Source organism: Pseudochaenichthys georgianus, chromosome 3 (genome assembly GCF_902827115.2).
Source record: "Pseudochaenichthys georgianus chromosome 3, fPseGeo1.2, whole genome shotgun sequence".
Taxonomy (NCBI): domain Eukaryota; kingdom Metazoa; phylum Chordata; class Actinopteri; order Perciformes; family Channichthyidae; genus Pseudochaenichthys; species Pseudochaenichthys georgianus.
Genome location: NC_047505.1, coordinates 25114451 through 25138603, shown reverse-complemented (window position 1 = coordinate 25138603; position 24153 = coordinate 25114451). Strand labels below are relative to the sequence as shown.

Here is a 24153-nt window from a genome sequence, read left to right as displayed (position 1 = left end):
GCTGAGTACGTTTTGGCTACTAATTCATTTGAGTGAAATAAAACATATAAAACATCATTTGTGTTCCATTCAGTAGAGGTCGTCTGGCCTAAATAAAATGAAACCCTGGCAGTAACAGCAAAACACAGATTTAATGGTAATAACATTTAAAACGTTAATACTAACCATTAGGCATTTGACCAGTTAATCAGTTACCTGTTACATCCGTAAGTCACACAAGTGTTTCCTTTTATTCTGAATAACTAATGAAGCCCGTCGTACTTAATCACTAACCGGTCAAACACCAGAAAAGTCTCTAGTTCTCTGCAGCTAGATTTCATCCGATTGTAACTCTTTTAATAGAAATGTCGAATTTACTATCTTTGGAGAGTTCTGGTAGCGTGTGTCTATTTTTAAATACATTTCGGTGCAGTGGTTTACTTCCCTGAGGCCATTTCATAATCCTGGGTTTTTGTAAGTTTCATTTTTAGCAGCACATGTTAGTCAAAATGTTTTGTATGGGCATTTCCAATCTGACGAGTATACCATCGTGGTGGATACAGTGAATCCTCAGCTTTTCTTAGCCAACCAAAATGGTCTCATTGAGAGATTGTTTATTGGCGCAAAATGTCACAGGCTGGGAGTTTTAAGGCAGAAACTTCCTCTCAGGCTATAAAAAACCCCACACTGGTCTGCATGCTGTTTGTGTGTGTAGAAACCCCCCCCCCCCGTTACCCCCAGCTATTCTCTTTGTGTTTTATCCCCTCTCTCCCTGCATCCTTCCTTTGTTCCAGCTTCTTTTCCCACCTACATGTCAAATGATTCCAGTCAAACAACCCAATAGAGCACGAAAACCTGGCTTTTCAGGGCTCTCCAATCATGATAGTGTTTATTGAGAATAAAACAAAAAGGCATATTTCATGTAATCAAGTTAAGAGGATTTTGACTTTCATGTTGTCACGAGATCAGTAAGCAGCATCTGCCACACTGGCTATATGAACATTGTGGCACTACAAGGTCTTTGATATTACTTTGAACCATTCTGTTGTTTTTAGTCGAAGGCTTTGATCAGTGTCACGTCTAAACCAGGCACGCATTAGTGTTTCCCTTCCTCATAAGCTTCACTAATAAGTGCAGGAGAATATAATGCAATAATATGCAATTCATTCCTTACTCTGCGACTGTTTTAGTAATGTTCTTAAATGTTCACCTCCCTAGATGTGAGGATTTGCAGACTTTCTGTGTGTCATATGACAGTACACTGAATGAATGTTGGTGTTAATGTTAAAGCTGTGGGGTTCTCCGTCAGAACTTCTGTCAGATGGTTGAATGTCTTCAGAAACTTCCACTCCTCAATTCTGTTGTCTGGGAAGATGGAGAAGGAGCAGCACTGGCTAATGGAGAGGAGGACAAAAGTGGAGATACTTAGGCTGCGGCCCCACGAGGACGAAAACGGCTAAACGCATAGGATTAACGCAAACGCAATCGCAAACGGCTTCCGTCCACATGCAATAATTATCCGGATAGTGTCTGCCCACACGAGACCGCTCCGTTTAGCTCCAACCGCTGGAGAAGCTGCAGTACATGCAGGAGCCTCTACGTGGCGCTGTAACTTCCTCCACAAAAGCAGCGAAGAAGCATGGTTGTCATGGTTGCCCTTCTGTTTATTCTCCGCGGTGGGGGCCGAGGGAACCGGGCAGAGTTTTTCGCCAGTCAGCGTGTATTAAAGTTGAAATCTTCCGGACAAAATTATAAAAGTGCCGGTCAAAGGTCTTCTTTGTTATTTATTGAGCTTTAAAACAAATAAATAACGACTCTATATAATATAATGATAAAATACACGGAGCCTCTCTTTTTCCTCCCTCTCTTCGGACAGCGCCAGTGTCTGTCTCATGCAGCAGCTGGTCCAGTAATGAGTGACCCGGCCGACTGTAAAAATAAACATATTTATAACTAGTTTAGGGAGTTTGAGAGGTAATTAAAATAGCTAAGGGTGATGATCTGACTTGAAGTGTGTGTTTTGCTGCAGAGGGAGGAGCTGCAGGTGAGCAGAGCTGCGTGTCTCCGTCCTGTCAGATTAGACTTCACTCGCGAGAGAAAGATAAATAATCTGAATTCAGTGTGCAGTTTACTTTGACGTGGGGGTGAGCAGCAGAGGTGGGGAGAGGCGGGGCTATTGCCTCATCATTATTGCTGTAGATGTTGCACAAACAACTGTAGCATGGTCAATAGCGTCCGGAGCACGATAGCAACTCTGCGATCCGCCATTGTTGTTGTTGTTGGTGGCGAAACACTTCAGCACTGGCGCGGGGTAAGCGGAGGTGAGCAGAAGAGGTGGGGAGAGGCGGGGCTATTGCGCAATCACTATCAGTGATCTGAAAATGTCCGTATAGGGCGCACACACGGAGCTGTTTGACCCCCCAGAGAGTGGCGTATGCATTTCTATCCACCTTGGGACCCGTTGTCATTTCCTCAGTCGTTTAGTGCCATATTCGGTCGTCCTCGTGTGGCCGAACGGTCTATATGACACTAAACAGTAACGCAAACGACCAAATTCGTCCTCGTGGGGCCGCAGCCTTAGTGAGAGGTGTTCATCTCTTACTCCTTCTCCACCAGCTCCACCGTATTCTTGTGTGTGTATATATTTTTCAGACAAATATTGCGATTGCGATTTGCGATATTTATTTTTAAGCGACCCAACGGAAGTTTATTGTAAAATGCGGCCATATCTCCGGCTAGGAAGGTCGTATCAACGTGCTCCCGTCTCTAGCACCCTCGCAGCCCGAGCTACGAGTGAAAGAACTAAAGTTACATGAAACTTCCGTTGGGTTGCTTTAAAGTCAAGCTTCAGTTTAAGATTCACCCTGTAAGAGATGTAAAACATGTGATGGAGCATTACTAACCTGACTCAGATGCTTTGTTTCACCAGACCATCTCGGAGAGCTCCATTGGAAGCCATTTGGAAAAGTATTTCAAAAATACTTGGCAGGTGATTGGATCAATCTGTCTATCACTTTCTATCATGGGCCACTTCTGATTGGTAAACAATGGCTGGTACATGTGGAGCACAGTACTTCTGATTGGTGTGGATGACTGACACACAAGAAGAACAAAACACATGTTTAAAAAAAGTTTAAAAAAGACATTGCAGGCTTTGCGATTTCATAATCGCATCATTTCAAATCGCGATTAATCGTTCAGTGTGTGTGTGTGTGTGTGTGTGTGTGTGTGTGTGTGTGTGTGTGTGTGTGTGTGTGTGTGTGTGTGTGTGTGTGTGTGTGTGTGTGTGTGTGTGTGTGTGTGTGTGTGTGTGTGTGTGTGTGTGTGTGTGTGTGTGTGTGTGTGTGTGTGTGTGTGTGTGTGTGTGTGTGTGTGTGTGTGTGTGTGTGTGTGTGTGTGTGTGTGTGTGTGTGTGTGTGTGTGTGTGTGTGTGTGTGTGTGTGTGTGTGTGTGTGTGTGTGTGTGTGTGTGTGTGTGTGTGTGTGTGTCCAGGAAAGGAATATTAAACAGATAAACCTTCTTGGCTCAGGCAATAAAATGGAATGATCAAAATGAATGTTCAGTTAAAGAATATCTCAAGATGTTGGGACTCCACAGACAGCTGCTGCTGCTGCCTGCGTGCTGCACCTGTGATGGAGCTTCCTGCTGTACGAGCGTCTGTGTTTGACTGAAATGTTTTTATAACTGCAGTGCGGCTCAGGCCTCGGAGTTACATTCAATTTCCTTCTTCCTCCATGAATGTGCCTTTTTAGCTTATATCTGTAGGGAGCTAGAAGAAGGACAGGTCTATGTCCTGATTAGTAATTGTGTTACATATATTGCGTGTGTGCGCATGTTTGGATATGTAACAGCTGTGCACAACATGCAGTATGTAGTGTGTGGTGTGCAGCAGCCTCTGCTCTGTAGCCGTAGAGAAGTGTGCAGCTCGTTTGAGGCCCAGGTTGTCTGAAATCTCTTCTCCGTGCAGGAATCTAACAGCGGCTTGGAGATCAGTCAATTCACCCAAATATGTATCTGCAACAATATTGACATTTCCTTCATTTTTTATATAATATTTTCCATCAAACCTGTCAAAAATCACAGTTTTCCCACATCTAAATGTAAATGATTGACGCATGTCTTATACATATAGTAAACGTATAGGTGCGTTTTAGACTGTTGGAAACAACACATTTGTAGGCATCTCCTTGGCCTTGGTGTTTGTGATCGACATAAAAGCAGAATCTGGGACAATATCTACATTATAAGCTGTGTTTTGTTCCTGCTGTGAGAAAGTGCTTTAAGACTAAGACCCTTTTCTTTGGTTAGTGTTTGATTACCGCAGAGCGCCATCTTCTGCTTGCAATATGCTTTTGTAACGATCAGAGTCTTCTGAAGACATTTAGCTGATTTAGTGTTCCTAAACAGAGTTCCTCCACATGTTGTCATTGGAAAAGACAACATTATAATCATGCCTGTTGGTAATTCATCTCTCCTACCATCCAGAAACAATTTAACTTTAACTTTGTAATTGCACCTTTTAATTAATGAGAAAAAAGAAATATTTCCCAATAATTTTCTTGAACATTTTTCTATTGCATTTTGATTTTCTTGTGCTTTGTTAGCTGAAGCACAAATGTGTTTTCTGCTATTGCTTACCCTTTGGAGGAAGCTAAATGTGCAAAACTATTTTTACCATAACCTGCAACATTTTGGGGGTTTGAGTTCTTTTCAAAACGATCGTTCTGTGGTGGGACCAGAATGAAAGTCTTTCTCACACCTGGGCCCCAACGCTGAAAATGGAAGTAGTTAGTTAGTTTTGGTACTGGAAGATGTATTGGTTATACTTTTTACATTTAGACGACACAACAAAGTAAGACAGCAGAAGTTATAGTTTTTCTTCATGAACATTGCAAATAAATAACAGCTCTAAAAACATTTGAAAGATTATGAAATGGTGCTTTAAGGAAATCAAAAATCCACTGTGATAGAAAAAGTTATGTTTGTTCAATTTGATAACAAATGTTTGATTATTATTTGATTATGCTTTCGTCATATCGGTTCGATGTACTCCTAGGATGAATGATTTCAAACAGATGGTAAAAGAGTTAAAAAAAACTGTTTATGATCAATGTTTGATATATATAACGATATTATATTCAAATCGGTTCTAGCTATGGAAGCAATTTTGCATCTAAGTGTTTTTGTTTTGCTACTTTGTACAAGTCTACAAAGTAGCTGCCATGCTAAGGTCCCAACAAATTGCCTACGTCACTCACAGTATATGTGTCATGTACAATGCCAACTAATTCAACACTTCAGTGTAACCCAAAAGGATGGTTATATGAAACAACAAGAAAGAGCTTAAAGGTTTCATCCTATGTATAGACACCACTGCACACACATTGTGTACACAACAATTCTAACTGTGTGTATAATTAATTACCCGGAAACTGACACACTGGGCACTAACAGCCCTGTGTGTGTGTCATTTGTGGGGCGTGTGTTTATGTGCGTCTGCGCTTTTCTATCCCTGCCCTGTCATTAAAGGAGATGAAGGGTGGATGTTTGTCCAAGACATTCTTACAGGCTACCCAGTGTGTGGGTGCGCGGATCCCAACGTTGATGCATTCAGTATGTGTGTCCAGGTTTTTAGTTTGAGTAACGCGGTTAAGATAGGCTTTTTTATGGTCTTTGTCAAGGCTATCATTTGCCATAATGCTATCCACCTGCTCCATGTCGGCGAGTGAGGGCTGCTAGAGAATGAGCCAATGCTTTCTTTCTTGGTTCATTTCGACACACACATCAACTAAACAATACAATTAAAGAAAGTATTGTTTTATTTTTCTTTGGTCGCTGACTGAACCTTGATACTTGAACTAAGACTTACAATTGAACTGAGTGTGGGTTTATTCTCATCTTCACTATTTAGTTTTAGTAAGTTTTGCTTCTTTGGCTTTACCATGAGTGATGATTCAATTCTATAGGAATCTGAGAAAAATAATGTTTCCCCGATCTCAAGCTCTCCTTCAGGCCAGCTTGGTAACTTAAAATACTCCGACACAGACAGAAACGTACTGCATTGAGCGGGCTGCTTCCCAGTGTCAGTGGTGTGTGTTCAGTATTTGGACAGGTGCTGATCCAGCTGACAGATTCTCACACAAATGTATTGAAATGAGGCTGTTCTAAAATGAGACTTGGTGTGAGAATGGTGTTCATTGCAGTGCAATAAAAAGCTTTCCTGCCAGAAAAGCTTTCAATGTGTGTCTTTTTAAACATCTGTATGGCAAACTGCCAGCTGTGTCAAGCTGTGTCCATAGGGAGAGACTTAGCATATAATTAGTATTTCTCAGAGCAGGTAGAGCCTGATGACATATATAATATTAATGCAAACCATCTCATTAGGAATTTGAAAATTCAGTCCATTCATTTCCATACCTGGATGGCCTGACAGTGGCGGCGGCGGGGGGGGGGGGGGGGGGGGCGCGCTTGCGAAGAAGCTGAATGCCTTCTTCCTCAGTATCTGCTCTAACTCTAACCCCCTGAGACTGCTCCAAGACACACAGAGTACGGCTGCACTCACACAAAGTAGTAGAAGGCAGGCTCTGGCCCCTCGTAAATCTGAGTGTGTTGCGTTGCACTCGCATACTGTGCTCTGACTGGACAGTTGTTTTCTGACGTAGCCACCATACTACGCACAGGGATATCATTCATTTCCTGTCTCACTGATGTAGAAAACATTGTGTTGAATATCTTTGTTAATTCTAACGCGTTCTAACCCGCCACCATAACTCTGTGCTTCTGATTCTCTTGCCGGTTCGTTCCTGCTTTCCTTAAATGGACATTTGTGTCAAATAGAACTTCTCCACTAGTAGTATAGCAGCAGCTGGATAACCTTTTTTCAAATCTCTGTGAATCAGCTGTCTTTATGAAAAGTGTATGTATGTAACCACCTTTTGTATTCCTGGCTGCACTGGGGGTCTCTACACATCCATTACTGACTAATTCAATGACTGTTGTGTTGTACATTTTTGTATCCCATATATTAATCTCATCTCAAAAGTAAATTTCTCATCCTCTTTGTCCTCACAGCAAATGGTGATGAGCCTGCGAGTGTCGGAGCTGCAGGTGCTGCTGGGATACGCTGGGCGCAACAAACACGGGCGCAAACACGAGCTTCTGACCAAGGCGCTGCACCTGCTGAAGGCCGGCTGCAGCCCCGCCGTGCACATGAAGGTCAAAGAGCTCTACCGACGACGTTTCCCGGCCAAAATGGTGTCCCATTCGGAGCTGGCCATGCCCGGGCCGCACCACCCTGCCTCAGCTGGCGTGGTGGGGGGGGGGGGCGCCGCACTGCCCTCCGGCCTGACACAGCTGGCGTACGAGGGTCACGGCGGAGCCCCGTCGCCCGCTGCCTTACTGCCCCTCTCGCTGCTGGGCCCCGGGAAGCACGAGCTGACGGGGCTGACGCACCACCTGTCCGGCTCCACGCTGCACCCGGTCCACCCGGACGTGAAGCTGCAGAGGCTGCCCTTCTACGACCTGCTGGACGAGCTCATCAAGCCCACCAGTCTAGGTGAGGGCTCCAGTGTGTTCTGTGTGTGAGCTTGACTTATGGGGAACAATGGTAGATGGATACTTTTCAATTAATATGTATGCATCATATTTTAAACATTTATCATTGCACTTAATTTGTGGCGGCTCAATTCCCATTTAAATTTGAGTCGCAGAGAGGCTAAGCTCGGCTTTATGCTGCGACGCGTTTTCAATGAGAAAGTCCATACTTAAGGTCGAAAGGTTGAATATATTTAATAAACAAAATCAAACACACAATAACTTAGAAGGACCAAAACGGTCAACAGAAACATTTCAGCGCAAGCTCACCCTCTGTCACCCTCACCCTGACATGTAACAGGTGACCTGTATACACAAACCACACCCATGTGACGATTGCCGGAAGTGCTCAACAAATACAAATAAAAGCGACGTAAACAAATAATAATAATACAAATAACAAACTCAGGCTAAGTAGCATTTTGGCTCCTACATAATTAGTATAAGTCTTGAATGCAGTGTTTCTTAGTTAACAACAATGTTGGTTCTGTCTCAATAAGACTTTTTATATTTTAGTTTTTTTATAGCTTCATGATGCCAGACTTGACATGGCTGCTTTGTAAGCCAAATAGTATTCTTAGAAATGCATTAAAGCACTCAAAACAAAAACATTAACTGCAGCTGAGCGTGAACATTAGTGCACAGCCTCCCTCTCTCTGTCCGTATGTTTCCGGTCTATATCCTCACCGTCAATTATCCACTGAGTGTGAAAATGCTGAGAATATGATCTGCAAGATTGTGGATATTTATGTCATTATATCAATCTAATAATCATGGCAGCAGCCTCAGAAAACATTGATATTTGTGTTTGCGCTCTGCTGGAGAGGCTCCCTGTTAGTGTCTGTGTTGTGCTGCGTGCTAATGCTCTGACAGGGCACAGAAATGCTACTGCAACAATATCATTTACAATATTGTTGTTACCCCACAAGAGTTCAGAGTAAACTGATGCAACAGTTGGTTCATTAGAGGTGTAAGTGAACATATTTTTAAATAGAAGAGGATGATTTTGCCAACCACATTGTCTAACCTAATAGTGGTTTTAATTGCTTGGCTGGTTATTTCCATTAATGAGCAGCAGAGAAGAAACCAACATTTACTGACTTATCATATAAATAGTTTACTTTTTTATAGATGTGTAGTACATTTAAGAGTGACGTTTGGACACTGAACACTTGCCAGTATGCATCATAGGTGAATATTGGTTTTTATCTTTGATATTTATATTGTTACGGACTGCTATGCTGGAATTAACTTGGGTGGGACAAGCAACGCTGCCACATGATGAATTGTCCTATTTTAATCGAACATACATTTTTCCTGCTGTGAGACCAATTTGACATCAGTGTGGAGCCACTGAATATTAATGAATCTCTGCATGGAGACCATCAACAACATACATTACTGCATATATCTACAGCGAATTCACGTCTCCTAGGAAACTACATTAAGTGATAAATGAGAGCAGAGACACTCCAAGTCAATCTGTAGCTGAGAGAATAGTTCTGCACCGGCTCTGCAGGAACTAAACTGTCTCGCTGTAGTGACACCAAAATAAGATCCTAAATAAGTTTAATATGTAATACTTTACATACGGTTTGTCTCTCCTTTTGTGCTTGATTGTGCTTACAAAAATGTTTATATTCACTAACAATTTTTAAGAAGTGAATCATAAACTTCAGATTATAACTATACGAATAAATTAAAGCATCAGAAATATTTCTATAAAATTAAAGATGTAATAATAAAACACACTGTGGTATTATTTATTAAGAGTTAAACTGTCAGAACGATCAGATTTGATTGACGGTAGAACCCTAAACAAACAACTCACCAACTGTCATCAGACTTTCATTCAGATATTGCGAAATCCACGTCAAACCAAGAACAAGTAAGCAGATCAAACTCAAATCCTTCATTAAATACACTTAAACTTTTCCACCTTAAAACCGCTTTGACGCAAATCACTGCAGTAATTCCAAATATATTAATATTTTCTTGAATTAACTTCTTAAAAGACTTTTAGTCTTAATCTCGCACTTGTCTTTAAATTAGATGTACATCCAGTACCCAGCCCACTTTGAGCACAAACACACTCTGGGCTCTGGGATATATTGCAAATAAATGGAAATGTCTCGATTTTCCTACATTAGCATTTTAATGGAGTATGGGACCAGCTTGTGATTAATGTGCCTGCAGATGCATGTACAAACACAGCGCCTGCAGCTCTGCCATCACCCCATCGTTCTCCTCTTCCCCTTCCTCACTCCATCCATTTCCTGCACATGTCCCATTCCGCTCTCCCTCTCTCACCCACCCTGCCTTCCATTCGCTCTCGGACTTGGCGGCCATCCTCGGTTCAAATTTGCATGCAAAGTGATGAAATCATACAGACCTACACCTGTGCCCGCAAAACACACCCTCCCCTCATTTGAATCGCACATTCAAATCTGTCTCACACACACTGACACACACACACTCACATACTTCTGCACACACAGTACTTTTCAAAACACAGACATACTTTCCAATAAATAATGCATGCTGATCGCATTGTTCCCGCAGAAGCAGAGCGAACGGAAGACTGAGAGGAGGAACTCGCCCATCAAAGCTTAAAAAAGAATTTACTTTAATAAAATCCCTCTTTATCCTTCCTAATAATGAAGAGCAGTAATGAAACCCCTTGATTCATTTGAATGTGCCCCTCATGGGCAGAGATGTTCTCCTCTTGCTGTAACACTGCTGTAGTACTCTCTTTCACACACTCTTTCACACACTCCCCCCCCCCCCCCTTCTTTGCTTGGTTACTTTTGTATGATCTTCTGATTACTGCTCTATAACACTCCCTCTCTCCCCGTCTCTCCACCATTGACTCTCCTGTTGTGTTGCCTCCAGTTTCTCTCTCCCTTCCCCCACTTGCTTGCTGATATCATTTATTTTTGCTGGAGAAAGCTGATGTGTTGGCCCTGTATGTGCTTTTTACAAAACTGCATGTGCAAAACAGACTTAAGACGCTGCAGTGAGAGAAGATATTATGTCCTTGCATCTAAAATCCAAACCATAACTCTGAGGAAGTCTGTTTCCACAGCTGAACTGCAGGCTATTCATACAATTCACATGTGAAATGGAATAGAAAATGGTTTTATGTTTGTACACAATTTGGCATAAAAGAAATGAAGAGAAGACGGTACAGGAGCAAAACAGTATGCCCTGGCAAAATGGTCAATTATAGAAATGACAGAAGCTCTGTTTCTTCAACCTGCAGATTCCTCTCATGTTGACATGTTGGAATGTTCTTTATAAATACCTTATGCTTACAGTATTGCACACATGCACAGTAAGAAGAAAACCGTGCTCTCGCTGCAGAGCCATTTCTCTCACTGCGACGCCACTCATGGAGCTGAAGCAGCGTATATCATTAATAAACTTAAAAAACATTGTAGAGGGGGAAAATGTGGAATCAGATCTATAGTAGCTGGAGAATCGCCCTGCATGTGAACATGTTTTCAAATGTTCTGCCTGATTTCTCACAGTAACCTGGTGTCTTGTGTGTGTGTATGTAATTGTAGTTATTATCGCTCTCACACCATCCTCCCACCCTCCCTGTCATTATCCCTCCCTCCCTCCCCCCCCTTCCTTCCTCGCAGTCTTGTGCTCTCTGTTGAGTCTTATCAGTTTGTGGGATGAAGGTTAGCCGGCCTCCAGTCGAGCCCTGCCAGTCTAAACTGGGCAGTGGTCTCGGCTGCACCAGCTACTGCTTCATTACCATGGCGACCTCACTGGTTGAACTCTCCATCATTATCCATCCTCCATAGAGAACTATGGCTCTGTGCTCATTATGGATATCATTGTGGAGGGCATGAATTATACATGATGTAATCACCATATCTTCAGGAAAAGGATGCCAGCCTATTTTCTGTTTGATGAGCATTTGGTGCATAATGGATTTTTACAAGGGACGATTGCTGCGATATTCACACAATGGAAGAGAATCAGAAATGTGGGAAAAAGATGTCAGACCATGATTTTATTTGGTCGAACTTTAATAACCTTTTTGAAAACTAGACATTAGCGTTTTAATGGTTAATATCCTATCCACTAAAAATGTTTTATTTTACTCCTATTCCCCTTAAAATGTCTGACCTTGACTATTTACACTTGATCTGAGATTGAAATGTACCCAGGTCGAACTAGATCAGGAATGTCACAAATTCAAAAGCCAATCACTGTTAGATCTGCAAATACAACAATTATCATTAGCATAATGATATCTAGGCAAACATAGTAATGGGCAGAGTTGGGTGTAACGCGTTACTGTAATAATATTACTTTTGTCGGTAACGGAGTAGTGTAACGCGCTACTTTTATAATTCAGTAATCACACTACAGTTACTAAAATTACTTACTAAAATCAGTCATAATCATCACACTGACAGACAAGAGGGGTTTCCGCCGCAGGTTTATATGTACGTAATCTGCGCGACTTGCGCGTCCACATCACTACGTGCAGTGCTGCATAAACATGGCTGAGTCAGCAATAACTTTCGAGGGGTGGAGGGTATGCCCATTATTTTGAGTTCGTCCGAATAATAGACTGGAATGTGACGGTGAGGTGCAAACTGTGTCCAGGCCAGAAGCTGTTATCCACTGCTGTGAACACCACGTCAAACCTCAACAAGCACCTGCAAAGAACACATGCTAAGGTGAAGCTAACGCACAGCTATTTGTTGTTTGTTTATATCACGTAGTCTGTTCTTCTTCTCTGTCTTCCGGTTGTTGCCTGTTTTGAATGACGAATACACACTACCGCCGCCTGCTGGTAAGGAGAGTTATTGCCACTCACGCATGCGCAGTTCGTACGTGCTCGGCTGAAGTCTTTGCGGTGTGTTCCAGTGCGATACAAGAGACGCAGGAGAACACGCCGACGCAACAGCGTGAGCAGAGATAGACTGCGCAAAATACAGATAGCAGGAGACAGAGGACAGCCATGGTCAGATAGGAAAACATTCAGGATCTGGATCAGTCTTATGCAACAATGGAAACTGAACTAAAGAGAACATTTGAAACTTTAGCAGTCTGCGTGATCTGCCTGCAGGGAGGGGCGGGCCGGCCCTGCGAGTAAAGTAACGAGTAAAGTAACGAGTAAAGTAACGAATTACTTTATGTAGAGAGTAACGAAGTAGTGTAATATATTACTTTTTTTTTAAAAAGTAATATGTAATATATTAAAAAAAAATTGTAACGACCCCATCTCTGGTAATGGGCAGTTTTGGATGTAAACCTGACCCTCAAGCTTCCTTCCACCATCCACCCAAAAATCCGCTGAATATTATTGTTTATGTTTTACATCCTTTTTTATTTACACACGGCATCTATTGCACGTCTGTCCGTCCTGGGAGAGGGATCCCTCCTCTGTTGCTCTCCCTGAGGTTTCTCCCATTTTTCCCTTTAAACTGTGGGTTTTCTCCGGAAGTTTTTCCTTGTACGATGTGAGGGTCTAAGGACAGAGGGTGTCGTATTGTCATAGTGATATTCTGTACACACTGTGAAGACCACTGAGACAAATGTAACATTTGTGATATTGGGCTATATAAATAAACATTGATTGATTGATTGATTGATTGATTGATTGATTGATTGATTGATTGATTGATTGATTGATTGATTGACATCCTCTAACACTGCCAGTTACAAGTGAACATGCTAACAAACAAGATACAAAAATCAAAGATGCTAACTACACTACACATTATGTTACTCTGCTAGTACCTAATTTTTCAGGGCCATTTTGAGTTTGGGTTATTTTTCCTCCCATTTATTGAACTTGTGATGCCAGTGCTTTCTGTTGTTTATGTTTTTATGTCTTCTTGTGGAACCTACTGCTGCAGGTCTCCCTTGAAAAAGAGATCATTGATCTCAATGGGATTTTACCTGGATAAATAAAGGTTTTGAATTGAATTGAGTGCTACCATAACACCCCAAACATTTGAGAAGAAAGATATTCCCCAATAATGCTAAATATCGCTTACTTTGTTCTTTAATGTTAGGCAGCGGTGTGTGTTGCCTCTCCGCTGCAGGACCCTCACAGGTTTTCTATTCCGGTCAGGGAGTATCTTATCTTCTGCTCTACATACAGTTAACTGGTGTCATGAAGCACACTGCCATCTGCCTGTCAGTTACACTCTGAACACAAAACTTACTATTATCTCTCATGCCTTATTAGGGCTGCTCGATTATGGCAAAAATCATAATCTCGATTATTTGGGTCAATAATTTAACGATTATTAAAAACGATTATCCATTTACTTTGAAAACATCAATTTATTGGAGAAAAAATGTGAACAGTATGTTTTTAACAGTTGATTACCCTGAACTTTAAGTATAATTCAACTGAAAAACCAAAAATATTCATTATTATGAAATATATAGATTCATAGTTTTGCTTTCTCATTGCTTGTTTTATCTAATTAAAAGTATAAAACTCAATTGTATTCAATTTGCTACAAAATATGGTAAAACAAAAACATGAAATCAACATATTTTGAGACACAGGACATTTATAAGATATGGCAAAAGCAATGTATTGATGTTTAAAATAGTTGAAGATTTATTTTATATCCTTTAATTAAAAGACCATTCTACTAATGCGTGCAGACCTATTTTGGAGTACCCCATTACATTTGTTTTATATAAGTGAAAGTTTCTTGAAACTTTATGGATCTGAATAATTATTTGATATTAAGTTAATGATAAGTTAATAACTTAATAAGTTAATGATATGTTGTATTTTATAAATATAACAATTTCAAAAGTTGTAAATAAACCAAACCAGGACAGATAACACTATGTTTAGGTTCTCAATAAAGATTAGCTTTCTTCTAATAGCATAAATGGGATCATATTTGAAACCCTCTCTGAATTGTGATCCTTTCTACTTCGCTGTACTAATAAAACTCATTCAGGAGTTCAGAAGCAGTGAGTCCTTCACTTGACATGAAGGATTTTATTTATTTTTAGAAAGTGCTGTGATTAAAAAAACCTTGAGCCTTATACTGTATGAAGAAAATAATTAAGTACAATCAAGCCTCAATGATTAACCACTGAGTGAATACAACATTTAAGATCCGGCTCATTATGAAGGATTGTGCTGTAAGTAAAACAAATACATGTAATCAACCCCATCGTAGAGTAACCATGCACCAGGCCAATCAGGAGTGTTGCTGTTTTGATCATTTCATTTCATTGTGTCACAAAGTAGGATGTCAGAATTGCGATCTAGAAATTCAGGTTTCCTTAAAGGCAGTCATCCTCCCTGCTGGAGTGTCCCTGAGCAAGCACTCCTAATCTAGGTACATCTTGTTTTGGACATCCTTGAAAAGGCTATCAAATAGAGAGGTGAAGTCCCGCCCTTCTACTTCCGTATTGAAGTCAATGGGGAGAGAAAGATTATCTTTCGATCCCGTTTGAATTGTGCCACGAATTACACATATGATTTCCATGTAAAAAAAGTCACAGTTTGTCGTAAAACTGTTGAAATATAAGACTATGAAAAATACGCAAATAGAAAGACTACAAATCCCAGAGTCGCGTAAGTGATGTCATTAACGTTACACATTACATTCGTGTTACTCACCGAAACCTTGTAAAGCCGGTCCTGCATGCCGATTTAGTCGGTTCTTACGGAACATATCTCCGGCTAGGAAGGTCGTATCAACGTGCTCCCGTCTCTAGCACCCTCGCAGCCCGAGCTACGAGTGAAAGAACTAAAGTTACATGAAACTTCCGTTGGGTTGCTTTAAAGTCAAGCTTCAGTTTAAGATTCACCCTGTAAGAGATGTAAAACATGTGATGGAGCATTACTAACCTGACTCAGATGCTTTGTTTCACCAGACCATCTAGGAGAGCTCCATTGGAAGCCATTTGGAAAAGGGCAGGCATTTTCAAAAATACTTGGCAGGTGATTGGATCAATCTGTCTATCACCTTCTATCATGGGCTACTTCTGATTGGTTAACAATGGCTGGTACATGTGGAGCACAGCACTTCTGATTGGTGTGGATGACTGACACACAAGAACAACAAAACAAAAAATGTAAAAAAATAAATACTAAATGTTATAAAAAAAAATCGCAAGCTTTGCGATTTGAAAATCGCATCATTTAAAATTTCGATTTAAAATCGATTAATCGTTCAGCCCTACTGTTGTGTATGTACAGCTCTCAACATGCCCAGACTTGTAGTGATTTTCACCTCTTTTAATACTTTTTAGCCTCATTCTGAAAGAAAGAAGTGAAATGTGCCAATGTGACGGCCATCTTGGTGTGTGGCAGTGGCGGGCCATGCATTTCACACCTAGGCCTTCAGTGATGTCCGACACAGTCCTACCTGAATTATTCCACCTCTTAATACCATCATTATGATGCCATGGCTCTAGAAACTATACATTTAGACAGAAACGCAGTATAACCGGGCGTTGCATCACCTTAACATAGTCAAGTACAACAGAGTTATATTAATATCTCCGAAGCATTTATAATCAATATATCCGCATTTACAATTAAGACTGTTAAACTACCAGCTTTAAGATCGCTTGGATACTGTCAAAACTTAAAAATAAAAGGGGCTTTTAAGGCATTAGTCTACAAAGTTGTATTAAGTCCACCAAAAGTATGTGAGCTTTAACAAGTTTGTTCACTAAACAGCGCATTGTCGCACCCAAAGCAGTTTCATTTAAGAAACGTTAAAGACACAAACTATTCACTGAAAATAAAAGAAAACAAACAATTAATTTGCATTTGTTCATGAGGATATATTTGCGACAGTGGTGAAAGTGTATTCCTAGCCCTGAATGTCCACTTTGATAAAGGTTAAACCAAAACAATTCAACAAGTCTCCTTGAGTACTTTTACTGCACAGCTGAGCCAGTGCGCCACACACATCTCTATATCTCTTGCAGAAGCATCAAACATTTATTTTTTATATATCTGTCATTTTAATTACATATATATTAATTCGTTAATATTGATTTAATATTAATGACATAAAATGACAAAAATATATTAAAATAAAATAAAATGCTTTGTACTCACCAAAACAACTGATTATTTGAACACAAAATCCGTCCTCCTTTCTTTCCTCAAGAAGACTTCAATGACTCTGTTGTACAGTTTATCTGTGCGTTTCAGTTCCACCAATAAGTCATTTTCTATAGACATGAAGGCTAATGATGGAAGCCGAGTCTGTCCAGTAGAATTTCTGGCATAAGTTTTAATTCGCTTTAAGGCCGAGAATGACCGCTCGACAGAAGCAGTGGACACAGGGATAGTCACTGCCACACATGCCAATGTGTAAAGCTGCCCCATGCTCTCACTCAGATTTTTCTGCTTAAGGAAATCAAGGAGATCAGTGGGACTTTTCCCTTCAAAATCAGTCATGGCATACATTACAGTCAGTTCTGTTTTTAGCCGGGACAGATCGAACAGTGTTCCGTGACTCTGTGTTAATTTGGCTAAGGCTGTTTGCGGGAATTCTTTCCGGTAGGTCTGAAAGTGCTGGGGGTCCAGGAGGGAGAGAAACATTAATTTTTCGTGGTCTTGAAACCTACTCCGTATCTGGCAAAGAATGTTGTCCAGAATATTGCAGTGGAGTTGTTGGTAGTATGCGCGAAGGTCTCCTTGTGCTGTACGTGGGCCTCTGCGTGCGCTCGGACCATTTGAGATGCGCGCTGTGTCCTCGTAGATCTGACTAAACTGGCACCTCTCTCGCTCAATTGTGTCACAAAACTCGTTCACCCTTGTCAGACAGAATTGTACATCCAATGTTTGTTTCTGTAGTATTCCAAAGAGCACATCTGAATGCTTAAAAATCCCATTGAATGTTTCAAGCAAAAAACAAAACTCAAAATCATCCAGACGTGCATTAAATCCATCAGCGCTAAGCATAGTATCCCCATCATACTCCTCATGATGTTCCAGTATGTGGTCAAACACCTCCTTTAGGGAAACTCTCTTCTCAAAGACTGCATTGACCAATCTTGATGTATATTGCCACCGCGTTGGTGCAACATTAGGAAGACGACGCTTGCAAATGTCATCCAGCAGTTGCGTGCGCTTAGGGGATCTGGAGAAAAATGCTGCAAGGCCATTGAGGCTGGCAAAAAAGACCTTGCATTCTTTAAGCTTTGAGGCCCCTTGAGTCAGTACTAAATTTAGTCGATGTGCATAGCAGTGAATGAATAAGGCCATAGGTGCCCTCTCCTTAACTTTAGCCTGCACCCCATTTAGTCCAGATGCCATGACCGCTGCGCCATCATAACACTGTGCCACAACTTTATCCAGACTACATTCATATTCCTCCATGAAACGGAAAATAAGAGCGGCAATGTCATCAGCTCGCTTGCCGCTTGTAACATCTTCAAATCTGACAAACCGCTCCTTGACACCTGTGTCCGTCACATAACGCAGGACAAGTGCCCGCTGTGCTACATTACCCACGTCTGTCGTCTCGTCCACCATAGCAGCGACAAAGGGTGCTTTTTTAATCTCCATTTTGATCTCTTCTCCCATCACTTCAGCAATAGCATAAATCAGGTCGTTTTGTATTTTGCCTGACGTCCCAGTAAACACTTTGTTTGTGGACAGGTGGTAATGCAAGTCTGTGTTGTTCTCAGCAAGCAAAGAAAGAAGCTCCACGTAGTTTCCTCTGTTTCTGGACTCTGCGCTTTCATCATGTCCCCTAAATGAAAGTTCCTGTTTACCCAAAAACAGGACACAATCAATCAGTCTTTTCAATATTTCCCTATTTTTGTTCACCCTTTCGTTGTGGAGCTCCGTTTCCCGGCGCACTTGTTCGTTGAGCTGTAGATCCACTCGGGTGTCCCCAAAGGTTTTCAAAAGCACCATTGCTTGTAAGTGCCCAGCCGTGCTTTGGTGTCTCGTTGCTGCCTTGGTTAGACAACTCAAGTTTGCAAATCCAGTGTGGCTCCAAACACCAAATCGATCATTTGCAAATAGCAGGCATTCCCAGCAGTAGAATTTGCAGTGCCTCTCGGAGGCTGTGAGCCAGGGGTACCGCTCGTAGTTAGTGATTTGAAAGTGGCGGACAAACCCTTTTCCCCGCTGTGATAGGCTCGCTAGCGTCGGGGTTGGCCGTTCTCTTCTCACAATGTCTAGCTTTTCTTGAAAAGTTCGTCTTGAAAATGGCGTTGTAATTATATCTGCCACCAAATCGATCTCTTCTCCTCCTTCAGCCATTGTGGGTTGAAAAAAAACAGCTTGTAGAAATCTACACAAATTAGCTCGTTCAAATTCAAGTTCAGTTTGCTAGCTCTACATAGCTCTGCCTCTCAATAGTGCGTATCCAATCAAAAGACGTGCACGTGCTGACGTCATAGTACGCCTGCTAGCTGGCCCGTTGTCGCCAACTCAAAATCTGATTGGTTAACGCCACAGTTTTGTTTCCGTTCACTTTAAGCTACAGGCGCCCGCACTGTTGATTCTGAAGGCCTAAGGGCAGATTTCTTGGACCCTGGCAACACATTATGGCTGAAATATGATTGGATAAAAGCTCTAACATAAAGGCCAGCCCTCCAAATCTTGTTCTGAGGCTGGAAGCAGCGCAACCAAGAGGAAAGCTATGAAATGAAAAGAATAGACTATGGGGAATAATTTAATACATATTTGTGGAAAAAATATATCAAAATTAAATTTATATTCTGATGATGTTTAGGCCAGCAGAGAAGGCCTTGCTGGCCCTGACGGCCCACCACTGGTGTGTGGTGACGTGTGCGAAACCAGAGATGTAGTTCATTGAGCGTTTCACACAAAAAAAAGTTACTTCACAGTTTTTTTCTTCTTGACTTGCAAAATTATCTTTTAAATTGACAAACATCATATGTGTAATTCGTGGCACAATTCAAACGGGATCGAAAGATAATCTTTCTCTCTCCATTGACTTCAATACATACTTTTTCTGAAATAAGGTCCCATGGAGGTCCACCGGAAGGGGAGGGACTTCGCCCCTCTATACATGTCTCCTCTGGGAATCAGTAAAGATGTCATGTGCATTATCAGCTACATACTCCTCTCCACTCGACATCGGCGCACAAGCTGTGATTCAACATCTCTTGTGTCTGCTTGATCCTGAGCACCATCTTTATCTCCTAGTAAAGAACTCGGCCTTCTCACATCAAATGAAAATCAGCAAAGGAGCCCTGGCTGCTCTTAACTATAAACACTCTGCACAAAATGGCTTCCATCTCTCAGAGTTTATAAAAGCAGCATTATTTGTTTCTAAGCCAGCGCATCATCATCCGCAAGTGTTGCCTGATTAGACAGTCCTAAACAGTAATGATCACAAACATGAGCAGCGCTGAGTGTTGCTGTTAGGGGGCTTCGTGATATAATGACTTGGGCATGGCGTATATATCTCATGGAGCCAAACGCTAAAGACAGGATATACATTGATGGGGAAAGCAGGTTTCTGCTGCCAGACTGAGAACACATAATGCCAGCCGTAGCAGTCCTGTAAGCACACTGGAATGCCCTAATGAGCCCTGTCAATAAATAACTGTACAACACCCTCATGCAGATAATGGAGGATTCTGGAAAGTTTTCCATTGTCAGTGTGGGTGTAACTTTCAGATGTAACCTTTTGTTGCGGATCCCTCTGGCATTGTAGTTTTTGAATTTGAGTGACACTGAAAGGATTTGTGTCTTTGTTCTGCATGTGAATGCTGTTGTATGTTGTGTGTGTGTCCATGTGTGTGTGCCTGTGGTGTACCAAACAGGGGAAAAGTAGCAAAGCCACTAGCAAGTTAATAAACTCCAGCTGGGCTTTGTTGTGCTGAGGACAGGCAACAGAGCCCAGCACATTCTCTGTAGCTGAGCTCACACATCTTCTCTGCAAACCAGAACTAAGCCCAGCACCCGGGGTTTTCGAGGTTTTTACTGAAACGTTTTTAAGATTATTCATACTACCCCTACTTGTAAGCATTGGTAGAGTTGAGTTGAGAGTTTCCTTAAGTACTATGAAACAACTTGTACAGCTCAGTGTAAAAGTGTAGTAGCATTTCATTTTGTTTTACTATTGCGTTGAAACCAGATAGTAGTTAACTAGTTATACATGTATTTAAAAATAATTATCATTGTGTAGTTTTGTTTTATCTTATCATGTTATCTTTATCAAGTAGTGGAAGAAGTAGTTGAATCCTTTACTTGAGTAAAAGTAAAAAACTGTAAAAAATGGTCCATTACATTTCAAAGTCCTGCTTTCAAAACCTCACCAAAGTGAAAGAAGAAACGTATTGTCACCAAGATGTAAAGTATGGAGACTCGAGGTAGTCGCAATGAAGTAAAGTACAGGCACCTCGAATGTATATTACTAAATGTACTTACTTATAGTGCATTCCTCTGCTGGTCTTACAAAATGTTTAACGTTGTGTAATGGACCTTAATTTCCCTTTATGAAATGTACACTTAGTTGCCAGTTAAACTTAAAGCAGCAGACCTTCAATAACTCCTTTCTTCATGAAGGTTCTAATGTTCAGTCTTTGTCAAAGCAGAGGTGTCAATTCAATTGAAAACACTTTTAAAAGCTGTAGTTTGAAGTGCTGAAAGTGTGTTATATATTATGGTGTATGAACTATTTATCTATAGAGTCAGTGGAAATACAAACTATACAAACTATGGCTGTAACCAAGTTTTTATTTTATTTACCTTGACGATTACTTCTCAAACTTAGGTCGACATATTATGAAAAACGTCTCAGAATAGTAGTTTGAACACCATACTTAATAAAATAGCAACTGACTGCATGTTTAGTGTCCTCCTTGGTTTATTTCCTCTTCCCAGTAAACATTACCCCTTTTTGGAGGTGATTTTCCCATCTGTCAGTCTCTCCCCCACCATCTGTCTCTCCAACACATAGTCAGTTTACATTGTTACTCTATGTAAGATGCAGCACAGGGGCTGGTGCAGCGGGGGTCCCAAACAGTAAACCATGAAGGACAGAGAGTCTGCCGTATATACCTTATGCTCTCTTAGGTGCAAGATAGCACATTTAACATCATTCCTGACAGTTAAACCATGATTTAAAAACGGTTTGATTTACCTTCGTCAGGAACACAGACCACATGTCCTTTTCAAGTCCATTCTCTTCTAGAGAACTCTGTAATACCCACTCTCCACCGTTACAGGCTGACTCTAAAGCAGAGAGCGAGCGATGTTTAGTCAAAACAAACTCTTGGTAGTGAATGACGCACAGTCACTGCACTGATACAAGCTCTTGTTTATTCATTTTAATTACACCTGTGAAAATGTGTGTCCCACTTATTTCTTCATGTTCTTGATCTAATAAGCACCACCAACAGAAACAAGATTAGATGGAGCTGTGGCAGAAATGTGCTCCATAACTGAAATGACATTTCTGCTTATAGCATCAGTCATTTTGTGGCGTCTTTCAGTGAAGTTAAATAGACACTCCATTCATTGAAATTACATTCTGTATGAGATATAATCAACTAATGAGTTTCTGCTTCAACTACATGTCATAAAATCAATCTAAGCATCCTCTAATTATATGTATTAAATGATCCAAAGTTATTCATGCAGTTCATGTATTTTCAAAGATCTCCCAAAGCTTCTTTTAGAATGTATAGCCAGAAATATTTGTATTAATAATGATGAATGTTGTATCATCGCTGACATTTAAAAAGCAGTAATACATAGTTAGAAATAACGCCGGAGCCACCAGCCACTTAGTTTAGCATAAACACTGTAAACAGGGAAACAACTCCCTAGGAAATCATCTGACAAATCAACAACTCCCCGCCCTCGCACTTTTGGATTATAACTCATTACTGAGCTTAATAGAAGCTGATCTGGAGCTTGTTCAGTCTTTATGCGCTGCTTAGCAAACCAGCTACTGACAAACTAAATGTTTTCTAGCATAAGCAGCTCCACAAACTGAAAAACTGCAAAATGTGACAAAATCATGACTTAACTTAGACCATGCCTGATCATGTATAAATATAAATCTTTGCATTTCCTGCTGGGTTTCAGTACCTAACTGCTATCGATCATTCAATACCAGAAAATTATTCTGGTCTGTTATCCTTAAAAACAGTGTATGCATTTCACATATTGAAGAAGTGTGTGTGTTGGGGTAAAAGTCAGTTTGTGTGTGTGTGAGAAAGAGGAAGGCATCAATCCAAGCTCATTTCAACCCTTCTCATATCTCTCCTCAGCACACATTCAAACACAAGAAAAAAAGAGTCTACTGCCAAGGGAGGGAGGGAGGGAGGGAGGGAGAGTGAGATATAGAGCGATGGAGAAATGATGGGGGAGAGTGAAAGAAAGAGAGAGAGGACAGAGTGAGCGAGAGTGAGAGAGTACTTTCTATTTATAGCCTGTGTGCCCGGAGAGGAGGAAGACTGCTGTTCGAAAGCACACTTGGTGCTTATGATTGTGTTCTGCAGAACACAGGCTGCCACTACGAAGGAAAAGGAATATACAATTACATGCCATACAAATGATACACCATGTGGGTGGGAGAGTGAGGTCCTTACTGGGTAGATAAATGGCTGTTTGAAAGGCCGATGAGAGGAGGAACCTGATTGGTCCAGTTTTCCCCCCTCAACGGCATGCATGAACTATAATAACCTCTACCTTCTCTATCCTGCTGGGTGTGTTGATCATTCATGCACACAAGTTCATTAAATAAGAATATGGCTAACTACTCTGAAAAATAAAATATAGATGTTTTTTTAGGTAAATAGGATAAATGAATCCCAAATTGGGAAATGTTTTCTTGCAGCAGGATGTAAAACAAATTATTGCACATAATTATAAGTAAGAAAGAGCAGAAATAAACAATTACAGAAGACAAAACAGAACTAAAGAGTGAAATATTTGACCGTGAATAAAGCAACAATGGTCATGTTAAAAATATATCTTTAGTGCTGCGTGGGTGAACAAACCCACCACTGACTCATTATCTCAATATAATGACAAAATAAAATCATTAAACATTTTCAGTGAAGGTCTAAAGTGTATTCACTATATAACACAAATTGCCATAACATGTCAATATGCTGTTTGGCTCATTTGTAGCCTGCCTGCATCTTCAATTTTGGATTGTTAACATATTTATTTAAAAAACTAAATAAAAAAAGATCATTAGAGTAATCAAGTTAACTTTTTTTTTTATATATATATATATGTTATATATATACTTAGAACATAACATATGTCCTGTCGGTAGAAAAATGTATCTTGTCAATTTTTTGTGTGACATGAATAAATAATGTATAGTTTTATACAAAAAACCACTAAGTCTTTACTAAGTCAGTATCTGCAGAGACCCTGCCCTCTGTCTGTATTTTCAATGTTCTCTGTTCAGGACATCCTCTTTAATAAGTGCACCTAAAAGAGGAAGCTACGGAAATGACTGACATAGTGCCAGATCAAACACTAAATATATTTGTTTACATTTGGACAGGGCCAAGCTAGCTGTTGCTACCTGATTCCAGTCGTATTGCTAAGCTAAGCTAATTGCTTTAAACCTTTAGCTTCATCCTGAGCAGAAA

General features: G+C 40.7%; 1 protein-coding gene across 2 annotated transcripts in view; it reads left to right on the top strand.

Annotated features, from left to right (window-relative positions):
- The window catches only part of LOC117464767 (E3 SUMO-protein ligase PIAS1-like), a 62752-nt gene that overhangs the window by 17346 nt on the left and 21253 nt on the right, over positions 1-24153 (top strand). For both annotated transcript variants that reach the window (XM_034107427.1, XM_071206474.1), the window contains exon 2: positions 7051-7534. In XM_034107427.1, coding sequence (XP_033963318.1) covers positions 7051-7534 — 484 coding nt within the window. The remainder of the gene's footprint in view (positions 1-7050; positions 7535-24153) is intronic.